Genomic DNA, 20000 nt, shown 5'->3' with positions numbered 1-20000 from the left:
GACTGGAAAAATTGCACTTTCCACACATGAAAAGGGGGATCTTCTCCATGGTCCGCCATTTTGAATTTCCAGAAATAGCCATTTAGCTACTAAAATGACTGTATTTGGACCATACCAGAAAATATTAGTTTAGTACTTAGTAAACTTTCATGTAAAGATCAAATTTGGCAATAGGCAGCCCAGTTTCAATGAACAGCATAGTTGCAGTACCCTTTTTGACCATTTCCTGCACAGTGTCCCTTTAAAAATAAACGTACAATGAAATAGACAGAATGTTTGTGAATGTTTACCTAATCTTCTCTCTTATATGTTCCAGGATATCCGGAATGTCCCACTAATGGTGAGCATCCACAGTATATTTCTGGTCTACGTATGTATTTAATTCATTCATTGTACCTGTTTGATGGTTCAAATTGGATTTCCATTGGCCAAAGTGAGTGACAGTATGCACTGCACAGTATGTACTTTATACCAGATGCACAGTATGTATACCATCCACTGTGTAGTAAGTGTCATCTATGTGTCTACAGGGTCCCCCTGGTTTACCTGGCCCCTCAGGGCCTCCTGGCAATCCCGGAATGAAGGTATCAAATATTAATCATCATCCATTTTTTTCCAATCACTCTCCAATCCAATCAACAATCATTATCCCAGATTATTGATGGCTCACATAAGAACAAGGTTGAGCTATGTTACCTGCAGAGCTATCTGATCTACAGTTGAACTGTCTTACCTATGCATGTTTATAATCCTTGATTTGTAGGGTGACATTGGGTTACCAGGACCTCCAGGACATGACGGCGAGAAGGTGATATTTTTTTGTTAAATTTCACCTCAAGCATACAAGGCTTTGGTTGGCCTCAAGAGCTACCTTGTAAATAGGCTCTCTGTACTGTAAAGCCAGGAAGTGGCTATGTCTAGGAATTAAAAAGTATCCTCCTATCTGTGTGTGTGGTATAGGCAGAGACGATTGATAAGGTAGACAATCGATTCATAAGTAGTTTCTTCTGGGATCCATATGATGTAAGCCTCTAAACTGCAATCCTATGGCAGCTATGCCTCTTTAGGAGACTTGGAGAATGAATAGAGTTCAATGGGAAAGTCACACCCCATTTAGGAGTCTGGAGTTGATCCCACTTTGTTGCATTGGTGACGCGTCTAACATATTGGATGCATTTGGTATAGGGTCCCCGAGGGAAACCAGGAGACCAGGGTGCTGCAGGTCCCCCAGGGCCAGAAGGGCCCAGAGGAGAGGGGGGGCTGATGGGGTACCCCGGGCCCAAGGGGGACAAGGGGGACATGGGCCCGTCAGGATCACCTGTGAGTACCTGCACAGACCTGTGAACCACACAACACCACTTAAAGCAATCTCAGAGATGCTTAAGGGCATTGGATATTTATTGACATTTGCTCATGTCTGGAGTTGAATGATGTCTGAATTGTGTGTTTTTGCATGATGAAATGCATGACCGCCAGGGCTTTTATGAACACAATTTAAGGGTTAAATATCAGCCGTCTTTTGTCGTCTTATTTTCTAGCTTTCTAGCAACCTTTTTCTTGCGATTTTCTAGCAGTCTTTTCTAACTCCTGATCTTCTTCACATCATCTACAGCTGTAGTAGTTGCAGCAACAATGAAAAATTATTACGCAGTCTAAAGGTCATTTTTGAAGGTTCACTCTTTTGGAGAACAATATTGCATCCATCTTTGCTTGGGTCAAATTCCCACAGCGAAGCTCATCATTGATTTAATTTTATTGAAACCAAATGAATGTTATTGAGGTGTCTTGAATTGAACTAAATTGAATTGAATTGAATTGAATTGAATTGGATGGAATTGAAGTGAAGTGAATTAAATTGAATTGAATTGAATTGAATTGAATTGAATTGAATTGAATTGAATTGAAGTGAACGAAATTGAAGATGTGAAATCTGAATGGGTGATCTGATGTCCCATGATGTGATTATGCTGTTAAGGTATCATAACCTGTGCCAACCTGATGTCCCTTAATCCGATTTGTCTGGCGTCTCCTAACCTGTGTAACCAATCTCCCCACTCTTCCTGTCCCGTTCCGTAGGGGTTAGATGGCCCTACAGGCGAAAAGGGGGCATCAGGACCCCCCGGTGCCATTGGACTGCCAGGCACAATGGTACGCAATGAAACAGTGTTGTCCATTTGGATGGGCGGCCCAATCCTGTTGAGTGTTTTGTCTTGTCTGTGCCGTGCAGTCCTGTGTCTTGCCATGGGGGGCAGAGTGTCTGCCAAACGGGTGGTGTGGTGTGGTGTGGTGTTGTGTGGTTTGCTTATTTGGATTTGGTTCTTCAGTGGTGACTAGATTCTACAGTAGCTGGTCTTGGTTGGAGTATTGTGGTCTTTACTTTTTTTTGTTTTGTTCTGTCTAGTGTTTGCGGTGGTGGTGTGTTGAATGGGAGTGCGGTTTGAGGTCTGGAAGGCTTGTTCACTAATGGTTCTTCTCTTTGTTCTTTCTGCTTGTTTTTTGTTCCACACAGGGCCAGAAAGGAGATGCGGGAGAGAAAGGTGGAGCATCTGAAATGGTAAACACTTATTTCTACATCTTAACTACCTTCAGCTTGCCTCATGGGACCTTGAGAGTCACACAACTCATACAGTCATACAGATTTTTGTCAGTCCAGGATCAGCATTGGGCAAATACTACATACAAACACTATTTGTGTATGTATGTATAGATTGCTACTACATACTTCATACTATATTGCCGCTTACATGGTGATATACCACTGTACTACCATGTGGTCAATACACACAGATATGCACACACTGAAGTCACATCAACTGTCTATAAACTAACTAAGTACTTCCTGTTTCTTTGTGAAGGTATATGGGCCCCCAGGACCTCCCGGGGCTCAAGGGCCAGTTGGCCCCATGGTGAGTGTAACCCACACTTCCTCCTGTACGGTATAACCCACTTGCATCATGGGTAATGTAGTAATATGCTTTGTTCTCGGGCATTTCTTAGACTGTGTAACTGTAATCGTACTCTTCTTTGCTTTCCAGGGGCCTCAAGGGCATTCGGGCCCAAAGGTAAGCGTAACTGTTGTTTACTCATCATGACTATAGAACAATAACACTATCGTGTGATCTGCACAATAGCAGTATATCATGTAATGACAATTTTTGCCTACCGTTAAATAAGCCACCACACTCTAGGCCTGATTGGTTGTGTGTGTGTGTGTGTGTGTGTGTGTGTGTGTGTGTGTGTGTGTGTGTGTGTGTGTGTGTGTGTGTGTGTGTGTGTGTGTGTGTGTGTGTGTGTGTGTGTGTGTGTGTGTGTGTGTGTGTGTGTGTGTGTGTATGGTGTGTGTGTGTGTGTGTGTGTGTGTGTGTGTGTGTGTGTGTGTGTGTGTGTGTGTGTGTGTGTGTGTGTGTGCGCGCGCTCCAGGGGGAGCCAGGCATTGGGATGCGTGGGGAGAAGGGAGCTACAGGCCAGAAGGGTGACAAGGGGGACAGGGGTCATCTGGGCCTACCTGTGAGTACGCATTTATACACACACACACACACACACACACACACACACACACACACACACACACACACACACACACACACACACACACACACACACACACACACCAGTGGTGGACGAAGTACACCAGTTATGTACTTGAGTAAAAGTACAGTTACCTTGCATTGAAAACTACTCAAGTAAAAGTAAAAGTATTCACCTCACTTTTTTACTTGAGTAGAAGTACAAAAGTATCTGCCGTCAAAAATACTTAAGTATTAAAAGTAAAAAGTAAAAACTTAAAAATGAAGCCTTTGGTGCAATTTTAATATTTAAGTGTTGTAGGCCTAGTTTGGTCATATCTAATTAACTATCCTCTGATTTGTATAGGCTATACCAACATGTTAGAACTAGGACATAACAGGCCTCAGAAACACTGTGGAGTAAGTCCATGGATGTTATAGCATCAGAAGTTCATTTTTACCTCTCTAAACATTTAATACTGACCCTAACATGCCCAAAATAATACATGAAAGGGCCATTAGTATTAAGAATGATTAGGCTGAAATGTATTATAGGCTCATTAGAACAACTACAATAACCCCCAGCCGTAGGCCTACAGTCCAGTGTAGGCCTACTTATTTGTGACAGCAAGGAGTTACAGTAGCCTATAAAGTACTTTATGTCTAATTTTTGTTATAATTATGGTTTTGGTAGACCTCTTCTTATTATTATTATTGTTATAATAATAATAATAATAATAATAATAATAATAATTATTATTATTATTATTATTATTATTATTATTATAGGCCTAATAATAATGTTATTATGTTAAGGTTGGCTTAGGCCTATGTATGGACAAACAGACCTCTTGCAATTCTACTGTAAGCTACCTTTAAAGATAGGAACATCTTCATATAGGCCTACTTGTAATGGTCTCTATTTGCAAGATGCCAATGATTTGCAATAGCCTACTTGATACAACTTCATTGGAACACTTATCTGTCTGATCATGAAAAAGCCTTTTGTGCCTGTGCACATCACTGGGCCAATATTTAGCCAAAGTCCTCTTTTTTTACTTTGTTATTGTTGTTTTTTACAACCTCACTTTGGTGGTATTGCCAGTGCTTTTCATATCCACTGTAGCCTACTGACTTGACTTTAGGGAAAGGATACATGTTGCATGCAGCCTCACTTTGCAACATGTGGTGGCCAAGGCAATCCTCATGTATACAAACCCTTTACACAAGCCTTTTTTTCCCATAATGTTGAAGCAAATCATTTTTTTTTGTTAACAGGGGAGTCTATTAGACAAGTAATTTATATCCCCAACTGCTTCAGAAAATACTGCAATGTATTGAGGGGAAAGAAGGCTATCACGGAGTTGTGCGTCTGGATGGTTTGGAATAAGCAGCACGTGTAGGCATCCTCTACTTGACTCAAGAAACCATCACGCTAAAAAAAAGCGGCAGATGTGACTCTATTGTAAGCCACAACACAGATATAGCACAGTAAGTCAAATAAGCAGTAGGCCTACATTAAATAAGTATCAATTCGCTAATTATTCAGTTCAAACGCGAAGCCTATTTCACAAATGCCAGTGTCAGGCGAGTGCAGCCTGCGAGCTAAACCTCTCCCCCCTCACACAACGAATACGACGTGCAGATTAATACACTCTAACAACGTTCTGTTGTCGTCTCCTTTATTGTTTTGTTGTGCTTTCCGCATGTTACTAGTAGGCTAAGTACCGTTTCTTCTTATTTAAATTCGTCTCACAAGTCGCAACAGTGGACATATCAGTGGTCTGGCTCTGCTTGTTTCCCTTCTAAAAAATAATAACAGAAGAGCTTGTTGTCACGTGGCACATTACAACCAATCACAATGACGAATCTCCGAGTCTGCCAATCGGATTCAGTTTCACTTTCTTCACACCAGCGTGAAATCTCAGAATTATTTCATTTGACCAGGGCATTCAAAATTATTAAAAAAGGAACGAGTAAGGAACGAGTGTTTCTGTAAATGTAACGAAGTGAAAGTACTAAATTTCGCTTTGAAATGTAGTGAAGTAAAAGTATAAAGTCTTACCAAATAAAAATACTTGAGTAAAGTATGAAAGTATGAAAATGTTACTTAAGTACAGTAACGAATTACATTTACTTCGTTACTGTCCACCACTGACACACACACACACACACACACACACACACACACACACACACACACACACACACACACACACACACACACATACATACACACACGCACGCACACACACACACACAGGTACTCTATCTATGTCTGTCAAATACATACACATCCATGTGCTGTGCTGTCAGCTGTGTTTTTGCTTTTATGTGTTCACACAACATTTGTATCTTAACTGCTTCAGTCAGTCACTGTGTTTTGGGTGCTAATTCAGTTGTGTGTTTATATGTTAACCAAATACATCCTTCAATGGAGGCTTCATCCCACCGTAAGAAACAACGGCACTCACACACACGCATAGCTGCTCCAACTTGTTGGCACCATCTACTTTTATTTATACAGTATTTGCCCTAAAAGGTCCATAGGGCCTCCACATGCGCATACAATCCCACGGTGCATAGTCATTGACACCAGGAGCTTGTTAAATACCTTTATGTATCATCATGTTGAGAAGCCATAGAAAAGGTCTTTGAAATATTTTGCAGTATTTTTTTGGTGGGCTCCTGGGGAATATCATGAGCTTGGGCATAGGGATCAGGTGGGGGGCTGGGGAGAACATAAGGACCACGTCTTCCCCAATATTGGGAAATTCATAGCCTGATTAACATCGACTTTCAAATCTCTTCGAGACTTGGTCTGACCAAGAGCATAAAAATGAACGTTTCCCAAATGGCATGGTTGACCCGCCTCCATAGGTTTGCTACTGGTTGACTGGTGTCTGACAAAGAGGGTGGAGTTCCCGTCTTTTCTAGAGATCAGAAACGATATTTACATTGCTTTTGGCCTCGCTAGAAGTAACGCCGAAGGTTCATTACTAGGTGCATTACTAGGAGGGCGTAGCCTGGCTAGAAAATTCACCCCTCTGATCTCTCCGCATGCAAATGAATCACCGACCTTCACTTCAAGAGGAAGCACATCAACAAAAACCTAGAATGGCAATCATATACAATATTACAATACATTACATTACACTAAGCTGATGCTTTTTATTCAAATCGGCTTACAGTTATTTTAAGTTAAGGGTATTGGTTACTGTCCCTGGAGCAGTGTGTGTGTGACGGAGGTCATCTTGCACCTGTTCACCCCCCTCGGGGATCGAACGTGCGACCTCGTCAACTACAACGGTTCGGCAATGGGAGACACAGTACGATACCGCTGGGCCAAGAGACTAGTCTCTCGGCCCAACGGCACGAGACTGTATGAGGCTATCGGAGGGAGGTTTACCAACGTTCCACGCCAACTCTGTGCTAGTTAGCCTCCGTTACACTCTCCCCCTTAAACCTCACTCCCATCCCGGGTTTCGGCACCACTGTGACGGAGGTCATCTTGCACCTGTTCACCCCCCTCGGGGATCGAACGTGCGACCTCGTCAACTACAACGGTTCGGCAATGGGAGACACAGTACGATACCGCTGGGCCAAGAGACTAGTCTCTCGGCCCAACGGCACGAGACTGTATGAGGCTATCGGAGGGAGGTTTACCAACGTTCCACGCCAACTCTGTGCTAGTTAGCCTCCGTTACATGTGGTTAGGTGCCTTACTCAAGGGCACTTCAGCCATGGAGTGAGATAGGGAGTGGAAGAGTGGGATTCGAACCTGCAACCATCTGATCTAAAACCCATCGCCGTAACCACTTGGCCATGGCTGCACCGTATACGGTACAGTAGATACGGTTATGACATTGTGAACCGATAAAATGTAGTCCAGTTTTTCCACAGCTCCTTCCCAACCCGTGCTGCCCTCACTGTGCACTTTCACATGGATGACAGGCTACATTCACCGAACGGAATGTCTGGCAAGCACAAATGTAGCTTGGGGCTTCATGTTATAGCGGGTGTAAGCTATTTGGTCTACAAACAATTCCCGTCTGTTTACGATGTTGCCTGTCATGCTCGCTGTTGACTTAAATCAAGGGGCCGGCAATTATGGTCACCTTATAGATGAGGAATTATTGCATTTGGCAGAAGTGGGCTTTACCCTGCAAATGAGTTGCATTAATTACGAGATGGTTTGTTGCCGGCCAGGGCATGACTTGAAGGAGTAGACGCCGCCGCACTCTGTCTACAGTGCGGAGCTTCATATAAATTTTCTAAGTCAATATCTGAGCTCAGGCATGGTTATAGGTTATAGAGGGTGAAATATGACCGCGGTCAGCAACGTGCATTCCAGATAAAATTGAAAGCCCGGCTGGCTATCCTGCTGCCCTGCCTGCGGTCTGTTTTCTTTATATTTGACAACACATAGATTGAAGACCTGGGTCTGACTCTCCTCATTGTTTTCCTATCTGAAGCATTTTGGCGCTGTAATAGAAGTTACACTATGCAGACTTCTCATTGTGTTTGCAATAGTTGCAACAGTTATTATTGTGACGTTTTCTGATCCAAATGTTTCAATTCCCACATATTTTAACTGTAATTACTCCTAACTACGCACTTTATTGGTCACCAAAATGAAATAAATGATTGGAAAGGGGAAAAAAGTCCTACGCTCACGTTCATGAAAGGAAAGTTAATGCCTGTCTTCCAGGGGTGATGTAATGCAATATGTTGTGTCATTATTACAGAAATGTAATAATGTAATGTTAATATTGTATTAATGTTTTTACACGACTTCACTCTATATTTATTCTCATTCACATGTCTTCGGAGTCTCTCTCGTAGCTAGCAACTTTACTTCTTCACTGGTGTCGGCAATCTCTAGTTCCGTTCTAGTCGGAGGTCCATCACCGATGGCACAGTAACTCCTTTTGGGCCTAATGAAGTCAAATAAAGTGTCCAAAAGGGCCTACACTTAGAATCCTCAAACTTTAATTTCTTAACCTTCAACTTTCTGCCTAACCAGTGTATGTAATTACATGAACTGCAATGATGATGAAGATACAGATGCAGGGTTGCAGTACAAACTGGTCCTCCCTTTCCAGGACAGAGCCTGGTGTTTAAAAGGAGTTACTGTTGTTTTGTGCTCACCATACCATCCTCCAGTGTCCCTGCCCTACATCCTTACATTCCCCTCACCTCTCTCCCTCCTCCTCCACCATCTTTTCCATCCATCACTCCTACCACACCACCACCACCACCACCACTCTAGAGGATGTGTTGTTGTTTATGTGTTTGTCACACCAAGTCACGGCTTCACTCACTCCCCCTCCTCTCCTCTCCTCCCTTTATTTCACACCTCCATCACTTTCTCTCCATCCTCCCTCTCCTTTCTTTCTTTCTTTCTTTCTTTCTTTCTTTCTTTCTTTCTTTCTTTCTTTCTTTCTTTCTTTCTTTCTCTTTCTTTCTTTCTTTCTTTCTTTCTTTCTTTCTTTCTTTCTTTCTTTCTTTCTTTCTTTCTTTCTTTCTTTCTTTCTTTCTCTCTCTCTCTCTATCTCTCTCCCTCTCTCTCTTTCTCTTTCTCTCTCTCAATCTCTCTCCACTTCTCTTTCTCTCCTTTTCTCTCCTCTTTTCACCGGCTCGGGTAACTCTTCACATACTATCCAGGGGGCCCACGGCTTAGATGGCAAGCCTGGTCCAGTGGTGAGTGGCTCACATTCCGTCCCCCTCGTCTCTACCCTCTCTATTCTATTCTGTCTCTTCTCTCATCTTCTCACCCATTCGCTTCCTTTTCCTTTCTCCCTCTCTCCCTCTCCATCCCTTCCTCCCTCCTCACAGCTTGTCGGCGAGCTTGCTTTCTTGTCTGCCATTGTCTCCGCTGCTGCCTCTGCCTGTGTCTGCATGTCAGCATTCTGTCTGCTTGGCCTGCCTCGGTTCCGTTCTATTCTGTTCTGCCTGTTTGCGCGCTACCTGCTTGTTTGTGTTCCGTCTGCTTTTGTCCACTGTGTTTGCTATGTCTGAGTTCTGTTTGCTTGTCAGTTGTCTATATGTTGCGTCTGTCTGTCTGTGTGGATGTCTGGTTTTGGGAGAGGCTTATTTTAGATGAGTGACCAGGCCTCCGGTCTGAGGGATTTGGGGCCGACCTTGGCCTGACCTTGGCCCTCTGATAGGTCGGATATAGACAGGTCCAGTTCCCTAATACACGCCACCCAGGAGCTCTGGGAATAGATCTGCTCGGGTTTATTTTCGCAAGCTGTCAGCAGATGTAAGATAGATCGAGAAGGCAGTTTGTTTTTCTCTGCCTCCCCTCACTTCCTCTCTTTTTTTTCTTAATCTCTCTCTCTCTCTCTCTCTCTCTCTCTCTTCCTCTTCCCCTCTCTCTCTCTAGCCCTCTCTCTCTCTCTCTCTCTCTCTCTCTCTCTCTCTCTCTCTCTCTCTCTCTCTCTCTGTCTCTCTCTATCAGTCACTCTTCCTATCACTCATCTCTCACTCAGACTTAGCTCTCATAGGATCTCATCACCTACTCAAAAATAGAGCAATGACCAGCGAATGTATTTTAAAAACCCTTCCCCGGCGTAGGTCCAGTTCAGTGATGTAAACAAGCCTCTCCCATGAATCCATCACTCTGCAGAGAACAGCTCAGAATTCTAGAACTCTCAGCCTATGATGTCACATCAGTGGAGCATGTTGGGAATGGGATGAGGCTGCATGTTACCGCGGTAACAGTATGGCCGACTCAGGCTGCATAAGTCAAACAAAATGGCTGTGGCGCATCAAAGTAGCATCTGTACCAGGAGGATCTTCACAACTCCCTCTGATTCCCATCCACTGAGAAGGGAGCAGCCCAAAGAAATATACTTAACTCCTCTTTAACTCCATTTTATTTGTTTATTTTAATTGTGAATGTCTTTTTCAACAAGCTTTCAAAAGGGTTAAGTATTGTTTTTTTATCTAAATTTTGGTGCGAAGACTGTGGTTTACTGCCACCGACATTCACTCTAGAACTGAGTGAAGACCAAAAACCAACTTGGTGTAGCATATACCTTGAGAAAGCTTGTTGGTGTGATATAGTGCCCCTATTCCCCCTCTGACTTCTCTCTTTACCTGGTACCCTCAAAGCCATCCGGAGACGCACAACGAACAGGCACAACATTAACTATCATGTTTTCCTCTGTCTCTGCCCATTTTCAATCAGGGTCTTATTGGACCAGCGGGAGTTCCGGGACCAGCAGGACCAAAGGGTGAAAGGGTAAGTGGATATGAACATTACTTTTGTTTACATTCTTTAACGTGAACTGGGTGATAGCAGTGAAATCACAATTACCAAATATGTTGTGAATATCTCTCTAAATGCCGTCATGCTGCTTACATCTGCAACAGGTCATTGACTTCCTGTTTGCTTATGTGTCACAGTATAAAGAATTGTAACACAACATTCTCCAGTAAGAGACCTCAGAGAGTGTTGAGAAAGTTTACAATAGCTCCCAAAAGTATTATTAGTAACATGTGTCACCCTATCTTGAAAAAACCAAAGATCTTTTGGTGACCCCATGACATCCCAAGGTGACCATTCATTTTCACATGTTTCAGCTTTCCCTTGAAATATTCTGAGGAAGACATAACACAGAAATATATCTCTGTAAATAAATGAGTCATGCACAGTGTAGACTCCTTTCCCTGCTTTTCAATCATCGGGCAGGTATTTGGCACATGAAGCTGATTGACGGGATGATCCTCAGCTCTCCTATACCATTCGTTTATAAGATTACACTACAACAATACAACAGTCATGCAAGTGCAAGTGAAATATTTTTCTTTTGTTTGCTTTTTTCATGCATTCAATCCGCCAAAAGTAAGAAACAGAGATGCTGTTTGATAGAAGTTGAGAAAGTGAGGTGTTTGTTCTTTGAGAGATTTAAGGTGAATTCACAAAGAAGCTTACTTGTGGCCAATAATATACTGTAGTTGCAGATGTGCACTATAGGCCTACATGACCTGTATCATATATTTCATTCTCTGTCTGTCTAACTCTCTCTCTCTCTCTCTCTCTCTCTCTCTCTCTCTCTCTCTCTCTCTCTCTCTCTCTCTCTCTCTCTCTCTCTCTCTCTCTCTCTCTCTCTCTCTCTCTCTCTCTCTCTCTCTCTCTCTCTCTCTCTCCAGGGGGACAAAGGAGACATGGGAGTAGCAGGACCAATTGGGCCTCAAGGCATCCCTGTGAGTCCCTTATCCCTCATATGTATATTTAATAAGGAACTATTTAGCAATACCTTTTGCCGGAAAAGTCATGAAACAGACGTACATTTTAACACAGTTACTGCAAGAGCTACAGCATGTGTGGCAATGGATGGGGTGATTACTTTAAGGTTTGAAAATATAGACACTGTTGGCAGGACATGCCACCATGGGCTTACCAGTGCTCTTGGTGGACCTGGTAGTCCATAGACTTGCCATGGTCTTGGTATAGAATAATGTGACGTATAGTTCAAGTTCAAGTGTACTTTATTGTCAAAAATCCATGGGTTAGCACAGAAGATTGGAATTATGTTTGAACAGCTAGTAAGTATGCTGAGTCGGGTTCAGCACTTTAGGCTCAGGACTCCTGTTTGGCCACGACAGTACCTAACATTGCCAGGGTTTGTACCATCTTATATTTTAAAGGGTTTAGTTGGACCAGCGGGACCGAAAGGCACACGGGTAAGACCAAACGAGCGTTTGTGTTGACACTACAACACACCTTGGGTTATCTGCTTGCATTGCTTCGATCTGATTATCTCTAGCTTGCTAGCTGCCAAATATACAATGGAGGAAAATACTTCCTGTTCACCCTTGTAGCTGCTAACTGTGCTGTTGTCTATGTCACGTTGTTCTCTGACAAATAAACCAAATTCCGCCCATTTGTCTATTGATGCTATTGTCAGTTTGACTATGGCTGAAATCAGGTCTCCCAATTACCGTTTAGTGGTTCCACTACAGTGAGCCGTCTAGTCCACTGTCAATTAAATGCTAAAGCTAAATGCTAATGCTAATTTAACACTCCTCTAGTTGACCCTAGCCTACGCTCTAAGTGTTGAATGAACACTGAAGAATGTGCTGTGCATGCAGAACATGGGTGAACAGAGATGTTCCTTAGTCACCTCTTGAGCTTTCTATAGTCAAACTTTATAGCACATGCTCAGACTATTTTAGTGGTTTCCTAGTCAGCATGGATGCAGATTGACACTTTCTGTTTTTTACGTTTCCTCTGTTTCAATTTCCTCTGTTTCAATTTTTCCTATTGTAGCTTTTGGTTTTGCACTGGCTGTTTTAACCACAGTGTTAGAATACACAGTGCACAGCACTGAATTGAGAATATGCGGATTCATTCATAAGGCTCAGTGAGCACACGATCAAGCACTCTTGAGTGGGCCCTATCCCCTTTGATCAGACCTCTTTGCAGGGACATCAGCGTGGCTGGAATAGGTGCAGTGGGTCTGCTTTGAAGCCCAGTCAAAAAGTCTTCCTTGAGCCACTCGAACGCCGCACTCGATTATTTTGCGCTAAGCTCGCCGTTTGTCATGTTAATTCTCCCCCCGTGGTTCAGACTGGTCGCCAAGCCAAAAACGCACGAGTGTTATACACGGTATAGATTCATCTGCAGAAACCGTTTCAGGCTTCTGAGTGAGTTGTGCGGTCGACTGTGCGGATGCCCAGAAAGTGCCAAAACGGGAGAAAAATGGCAGCAATACTGCACTAATCCAATAGGTGCTTTTCAAATTCACCCGGTTCTGTCTGCTTTTAGATGTTCCACAGCCATTAAGACAACCTGGGCTGCTCAAATGTAACCCAGAGAGGTTGTGGTCTTGGGGGTAAAAAAAACATGATCGAGTTCTGATTTGGCACTGGCTTGAATTAATTGATCTGAGCCCCAATCAAGGCAATATCAGCCCTAGTCATTTGGTTTGTGTCAACTGACAGATTTTAGCACAACATAATGGACATCATTGTGCAGAAACAGTCTGCACAGATTTTTCTTTTTTCGTCTTGCTTTTCTCCATATTCTGCGAACAAATAGGTTGAGACAGCCAATGCAAAACTACTGTACAACTGTGTAGTGTTCTCCTTGCTGTAAGGTTTTTCTTCTCTGATTCCCGTTTTCTCTTCTGTCTGTCCTCCTCTTTGCTGTTTTCTACCTTCCCAATTAACCCATAATGTACTAGTCTGAGTGGTGGTCTGTGTGTGGGACTCTCCCACTTTGGATGTACAGACGTTTTATTGGTCCCTCAACATCCTCAACTGGTCTTAAAAATGCATCAGCATTGGCAAATTGTTAACATTGAGATACGACTGCTCCAAATCTCCAACAATTGAATAGAATTTCAATATGTTTTATAGTAACAACAGTGGTACTATATTTTTCCTAAAAGAAACCCATCCAATCCAATCAAGACATCCATTCAATTGTCAATTTAATGCTGCTTTGATGGCCATTATCTGTGAGCTACTATGAAGAGGTTGACTGAATCCTCATTCTTAGCTCCAGAAAAAAATGACAGTGAAACCGTTTGATGATGTTGAGTGGGGTATCAGGACCTGGTGTTGTTTTTACTCTTGTGTCGTCCTCCTGTTTCCCTTTCCCTTTTCCCCTTTTCTCTCTCCCTGTCCTGTCTTTTTCTCCGCAGGTCTTCCTATCCCCTTTTCCTCCCCTGCACCCTGCTCTGTTTCCGGGGACTCGTTCGTCCGGGTCGCCCTCCTCTCTGTCCCTCTTCCCATTCCCTGGCCTCCTGACTCTCCCGAAAACTCTAATGTCATAGCACGGGTTAATACACCTCCTCTCATCCCTCACCTCCTCCCTGACCTCCACTACCTTGTCCTCTCCTTCTTCCTCCTCAACTACTCCCATATTCCTCTGTCTCCTCCTTCTCTTATTCCTCCTCCTCCTCCTCTTGCACATCTTCCTCTCCCTTTCCTCCTCCTCCTCCACCACCTCCATCTCCTTCTCCTGTATTTCTCTTCCATTTCCACTCCCCTCCACTGACTCCTCCCGTCCTTTTCCATCGACAGTCTGGCCATAAATATAATCTGGCCATAAATATAATTCACACAGACCTGTGTGGCACAGTCTCAACACACCAGAATGCCACACTGGCATTGTTCTGATGTTCAAAAACAGTGGCACTGGCTCAGATTTTTTTTATTACATTGATGTCCATTAAAAAGGTGGAATGTTTTTTTTTTCTTTTAGTCCAAAATATACAGTACTGCAACCTGGCTATCACAACAAATAAGCCTATACAAGAGTGGTCTGGTGGTCATCTCCACATGCTAAATGATTCCTCGGGTCTTTAGATCAGTTTACAACCTTTTTTGAGCAAACGTCCCCTTGACGTCAGTATAATCGTGCCAAATAGACTAATGCCCCCCATTTGCAACTGAGTGCCCCCCTCTCAGCTGTATCCTTCCCATCACCCCCCTAGGGCTCCTTAACGCCCCTCTGGGGTGCTGTAGAGCCCTTGTTAAGAGACACTACTCTAGATGAAGTTTCAGTTCAACCAATAACTCGATTCATTCTTATATGTGTTACGGAGGTCTTCTTGCACCTATTCGTCCTCCTCGGGGCTGCGAACCTGCAACCTTTAACCTGCAAACCTGCAAACCGTCAATTACATCGGTTTGGAAATGGGAGGCACATTACAATACCGCTGGACTAGGACCAGTCCCACAGCCCAAAGGCATCGACACTGTATGAGGCAATCGGAAGGGAGGTTTATTAACGTTCCACGCCAACTCTACAAGTTAGCCTCCGTTACACTCTCCCCCTTAAACCTCACTCCCATCCTGGGTCAATCGGCACCACTGTGACGGAGGTCTTCCTGCACCTGTTCGGCCCCCTCGGGGCGTGAACCTGTGACCTCGTCAACTACATCGGTTCGGAAATGGGAGGTGCAGTACGATATCGCTGGACTGAAGGACCAGTCCCCCAGCCCAACGACATCGACACTGTATGAGGCTTTCGGGAGGGAGGTTTACTAACGTTCCATGCCAACTCTGCTAGTTAGCCTCCGTTACATATGCATAGTGCTTCAAACTGACCTCCCTCATTAGCGTCCTCACATTGATTATTAAACCCAATGATCACATTGATCTGATCACCTTGAGCCTCTTACTGCAGATGGGGATGCCGGCGGGCCTATTCACTATTTGCTGAAAATACTCAGCTACATCATAACAACATTGCTATGACATTGCAGAGAGCCTCAAGTAACAGATTAAAACATAGCCATTACAATTTTGGTGACAGTAGGGTTATAACATACAGTAGGCTCTGCGCTAAGGGGTTAAACCCAACAACTTAGTCAGCACAGCCCCTAAAATCAGCTGAGATCATTTTGAGCCACATACATTGTGGTATTAGACTAGAGATAACAGCATACAATGAGGTGATACAGATATGCATATTCTGTAAATGGGAAACTGTGACTCTTGTCCTGCCCTAAGTAGTCATAAGCAGAGTGATTAATAAGTCAGACACAGTCATAAGCAGCCATTAATGATGAATGCAATTCTATTGATTCTATTTCAAATCCCAAGAAAAACATCCTCACCCTTTCTCTGTTTTTTTCAACGAATCGCAACCTGTTCATAGACTTCCACAGAGTAAACTTGGCAGTGTTCATACAACACTTACGTCGCGTTCAGGCAGACTGAGAACTGCGCCAGTGCCCGTTCCCGCACCTAATTGCGAACCGGCCGGTGTGTACACAACGCAGATCTTAGTGTCGCGAACTGGAAAGTTGGTTCGCAATGCGAACCGAAAAATACTTCTTTTTTCTCCATGAACCATGACGACAACCTGGAGGTCAGCAGATTCATCCGGGACGGGTAACACAGTCACGTGCGGAAAAAGTTCAGCACACGGTATGAACATAACTGGTGCGGGCACTGGCACCGGCTCCATTCTGGTCGGCCTGAAAACAGCATCAAAGTCCAATTCAACACAAGTGTTGAATGAACCCTGCACACTTTACTGTCCACCTTGAAGTTTACAACAGTCTACTGTACTTTTTTTTACTGTACTACTGTACTTTTCACTTTTAGTACTGTTCTTATTGTCCCCCAGTGCTACTGTTTGCATATACATTTTTACGTTGTTTTATTTAATGTTGCTGGCTATTTTTCCCTGACATTGTGAGACTGTTGCACAGAGGCCTGTGTCTAAATGGTGCTAAATTCCAATTCTGTCATTTTCTAATTCAGAGGAAATGTGTCAAAGTCACTTCTATGCCTTTGACTTGGTGAGCGGACTGGAAGGATGTTTATTGCACATCTTTTCAAATTGAAATGACAGTAAATCGCATGAATAATATGTGCTTTCATCATTCAAAAATGTAAAAAATACATATCTAATAATGGAGCTTAGTGATTATACTGCAATTATTATTATATTGTAATTAACACATCCAATTATAATAATGTTAATTATTTCAAAAAAGTAAATGTTAATCTCACAGTAAAACTTTTTTTGATTATTGTTTATTATGATTATTATCAGTGCATCTAAAAAGTCTTCTTGTAACAGAAGGTATGATTCCCTACATATAACTCCCTACTTCCCTACAATATCAATAAATCATTTAATGGACAAAGATATGAAGATAAAAATAAGTGATGTTTATAGTAAACAATTTAAAAACAAGAAATAAAATACAATCCGCACACCAAAGGCATGGGTTCAATCCCTCCTCCCTAACCCCTCCCACTTACCCTTCCTACCAATCAACTCTTCTCCTCAATTTTAATGACTTCAGTTCTACAATTTCCAAAAATTCCTTCATATTACTCGCAGTACGTTCTGCAAAATAGATTTGCTACGAGTAGAAAATGTCCTCAAAGTTCTAGTGTGTACATGTATAGTGTTTAAGCGACAGGAGAGTCTAAAGGCTGTATTGTGTGTCTTAATGCGCTGTCATTTGCAGGGGGAGAGGGGCAAGAGAGGCAACAGGGGGGCCAAAGGGGATAAGGGAGACCAAGGAGCCCCAGGATTAGATGCCCCGTGCCCGTTGGTATGTCTTGCATTCATCGTGCCACCACGAGGCCAGAGGAAGGGCAGCCTATACAGTACATTAGACAGTGATCAATGCAGTATTAATTCAACACTTAGAGAGTACTCTGGGATGAATACACTCTAGGAGAGGTTATATCCACTCTCCAATGCCTCTTTTCCACTGCCAGTTTTTCAGGTAGGCCTACAGCTCGACACAGCTTGACTCGCCAACCACTTTTTGCTTTACAATTGAGCTGTGTCGTGCCTATTCGAAAAGCAAAAAGTGGCGGCCGAGTCGCATTGTGTCGCGCTGTAGGCCTACCAGAAAAACGGCAGTGGAAAAGAGGCATAAGTGTTGAACTAGTGCTGCACTTTTTTACTGTGTACAAGAGCTGACTAGCCCTGACAAGACCTCAGCTGGACCTGAGCACTACACCACACTGGGCCTGGCCACATCAGCTGAGCTGCTTCAGGCTGTCCTTCCTCAGGCCTCTGGTTCTGTGTTTTTTTTTCACTGACCCTAACCACACTCTCTGGGCTGTTCTGGTCTAGCAGTCTGCGCCCCATTAATGGAGGGAGGGTTACTCGTTGTTTATTTCGACATATAAATCAGTTTCAATAGCTTCAGAGCTTTAGTTTCCATTACTGTATTGCGTAGCATTTGTAGTTAATTCAGTGTCAATGTAAGGGGTGTCAAAGACCAGAGACCAGAACTCCCAGTGAGTTCTTCCCTTTACAGGAACAAGGACTGACCAGGACAAGGACAAATATGCTGGCTTCAGAAAAAATGCCTTTGTTTGGCATAGTTGGATCAGTCAAAAGCCTTTGAGGCTTGGCCTTAATCGTCACCAGCATGACCCTTGACCCTGTCAGTCTGAGCCCACGGTGGCCTTGCATGTTGGTCTGCTGGGCCAGTGTGTGTCCGGGGCCCGGGCCTGCAGCGAAACCAGGCTGCCATTGGCCCTCCTGGCCACAAGGCGGTGGTAGTGAGGCAGTTCTCAGGACAGTCGCTGACATTGAAACGATTGATTGATCTCATGAACAGGGTTTCCGAGGCTTTAAAGGGGAAAAAGGTGAACCAGGCTTGCCAGGCCTGGATGGGCTGGATGCCCCCTGTCCAGTGGTATGATACCCGCTCTGTTTCTCCTTCTCTCTCTCTCTCTCTCTCTCTCTCTCTCTCTCTCTCTCTCTCTCTCTCTCTCTCTCTCTCTCTCTCTCTCCCTCTCTCTCTCTCTCTCTCTCTCTCTCTCTTTCTCCTTCACTCTCTCTCTCTCTCTCTCTCTCTCTCTCTCCCTCTTTCTCTTTCTCTCTCTCTCTCTGTCTCCCTCTGCCCGACTTCTGTTCTACTGTGCCGAGCATGAGCCTAGAAATCTAGAGACTGCCCATTCTCAATGAAGGAGCTCACGTTTAGAGAAGCAAGCAAGCGAGCACTGTTAGCTTACTAGCTCATCTCCACCTAACCTCAGGCTAACCACAGTGCAACCACAGCTATGCGAATGGCTTTTTTTTGCTGTGAGTTTTCTTTCGGTTTGTGACTCTTGTCGATTTTCTTGCCAACATTGATTTTTTTTTTTTAGACTTGGCCTCTATCAGATAAAAAGCATGCTGTTGCAGCGTAGTGTTTTCTGTACTTGAGGTTTGTGTGTGGAGTGCCTCACTGGAGAGTCTCTTATCCTTCACCACTGGAGCCGCTGGCACACAACTCCAGTGGTTTAACCAGAACTAACAAAACAGTCCTATCTGAAAGAATCGAGCATATGTCAAATGTCAGACACGGTATTGCATATACACATAACATATGCATTTGCTGTTTTATTTGGCATGTTATCGCAATTAACAGCATTTCGATCCAGACATCAGTGCTCTTCTATTTGATTCCTGAAAGCCTCCTTAGGTTCTGCTACCCTTTCAAGTATCTTTAATTGCCCGTATTTTGTTACATTCTAAGCTTTTAACCAGCAAAGAAAAAACCTTATCGCCACATCAATCTGAATTTTCTATATTACCTTTTTAACATTGGACTTCTATGCTATAGACTTTCATTTCTGCTCTCTTATCTGTCAGAAATAACCTCTTTAATACAAAACTAATTAACCCGTTTTTCCTTGATGCAAAATATGAGAAGAGACGAGATTGGCTCAGGGACAATCCTGGCAAATGATCTCTGTTGACTCATAATTAATCACCACATACTGTAGTTCAGTGGTTCTCAACCTTTTTTGAATAGACGCCTTGAAGCCCCTTGACCTCATCATAAGCCTGCCAACGCCCCCCTTAGTATTAAAAAATAACATGGATTAATGCACCCCAATGGCAACTAAACCCCGCCCCCTCTCAGCTGTAACCTTCCCAACGCCCCCCTAGACCTCCCTAACGCCCCCTGGGGGGCTGTACTGCCCCCGTTGAGAAACACTACCGCAGTTCATCATAGGGCCAGGGTAAAACAAAAACAGCAAATCATAATGTGGGGATCC

General features: G+C 43.6%; 1 protein-coding gene across 1 annotated transcript in view; it reads left to right on the top strand.

The window, feature by feature from the left end:
- The window catches only part of col13a1 (collagen, type XIII, alpha 1), a 195335-nt gene that overhangs the window by 163020 nt on the left and 12315 nt on the right, over window positions 1-20000 (top strand). The window contains exons 24-35 of the mRNA XM_063192101.1: window positions 317-340; window positions 531-584; window positions 764-808; window positions 1186-1320; window positions 2510-2554; window positions 2856-2906; window positions 3036-3062; window positions 3421-3507; window positions 10702-10755; window positions 11667-11720; window positions 12165-12200; window positions 17459-17545. Of these exons, the coding sequence (XP_063048171.1) occupies window positions 317-340; window positions 531-584; window positions 764-808; window positions 1186-1320; window positions 2510-2554; window positions 2856-2906; window positions 3036-3062; window positions 3421-3507; window positions 10702-10755; window positions 11667-11720; window positions 12165-12200; window positions 17459-17545 (699 nt within the window). The remainder of the gene's footprint in view (window positions 1-316; window positions 341-530; window positions 585-763; window positions 809-1185; window positions 1321-2509; window positions 2555-2855; window positions 2907-3035; window positions 3063-3420; window positions 3508-10701; window positions 10756-11666; window positions 11721-12164; window positions 12201-17458; window positions 17546-20000) is intronic.

This window comes from Engraulis encrasicolus, chromosome 24 (assembly GCF_034702125.1).
Source record: "Engraulis encrasicolus isolate BLACKSEA-1 chromosome 24, IST_EnEncr_1.0, whole genome shotgun sequence".
NCBI lineage: Eukaryota > Metazoa > Chordata > Actinopteri > Clupeiformes > Engraulidae > Engraulis > Engraulis encrasicolus.
Note: the sequence above shows the minus strand (reverse complement) of the source record. Positions and strands in the feature narration are given on the sequence as shown.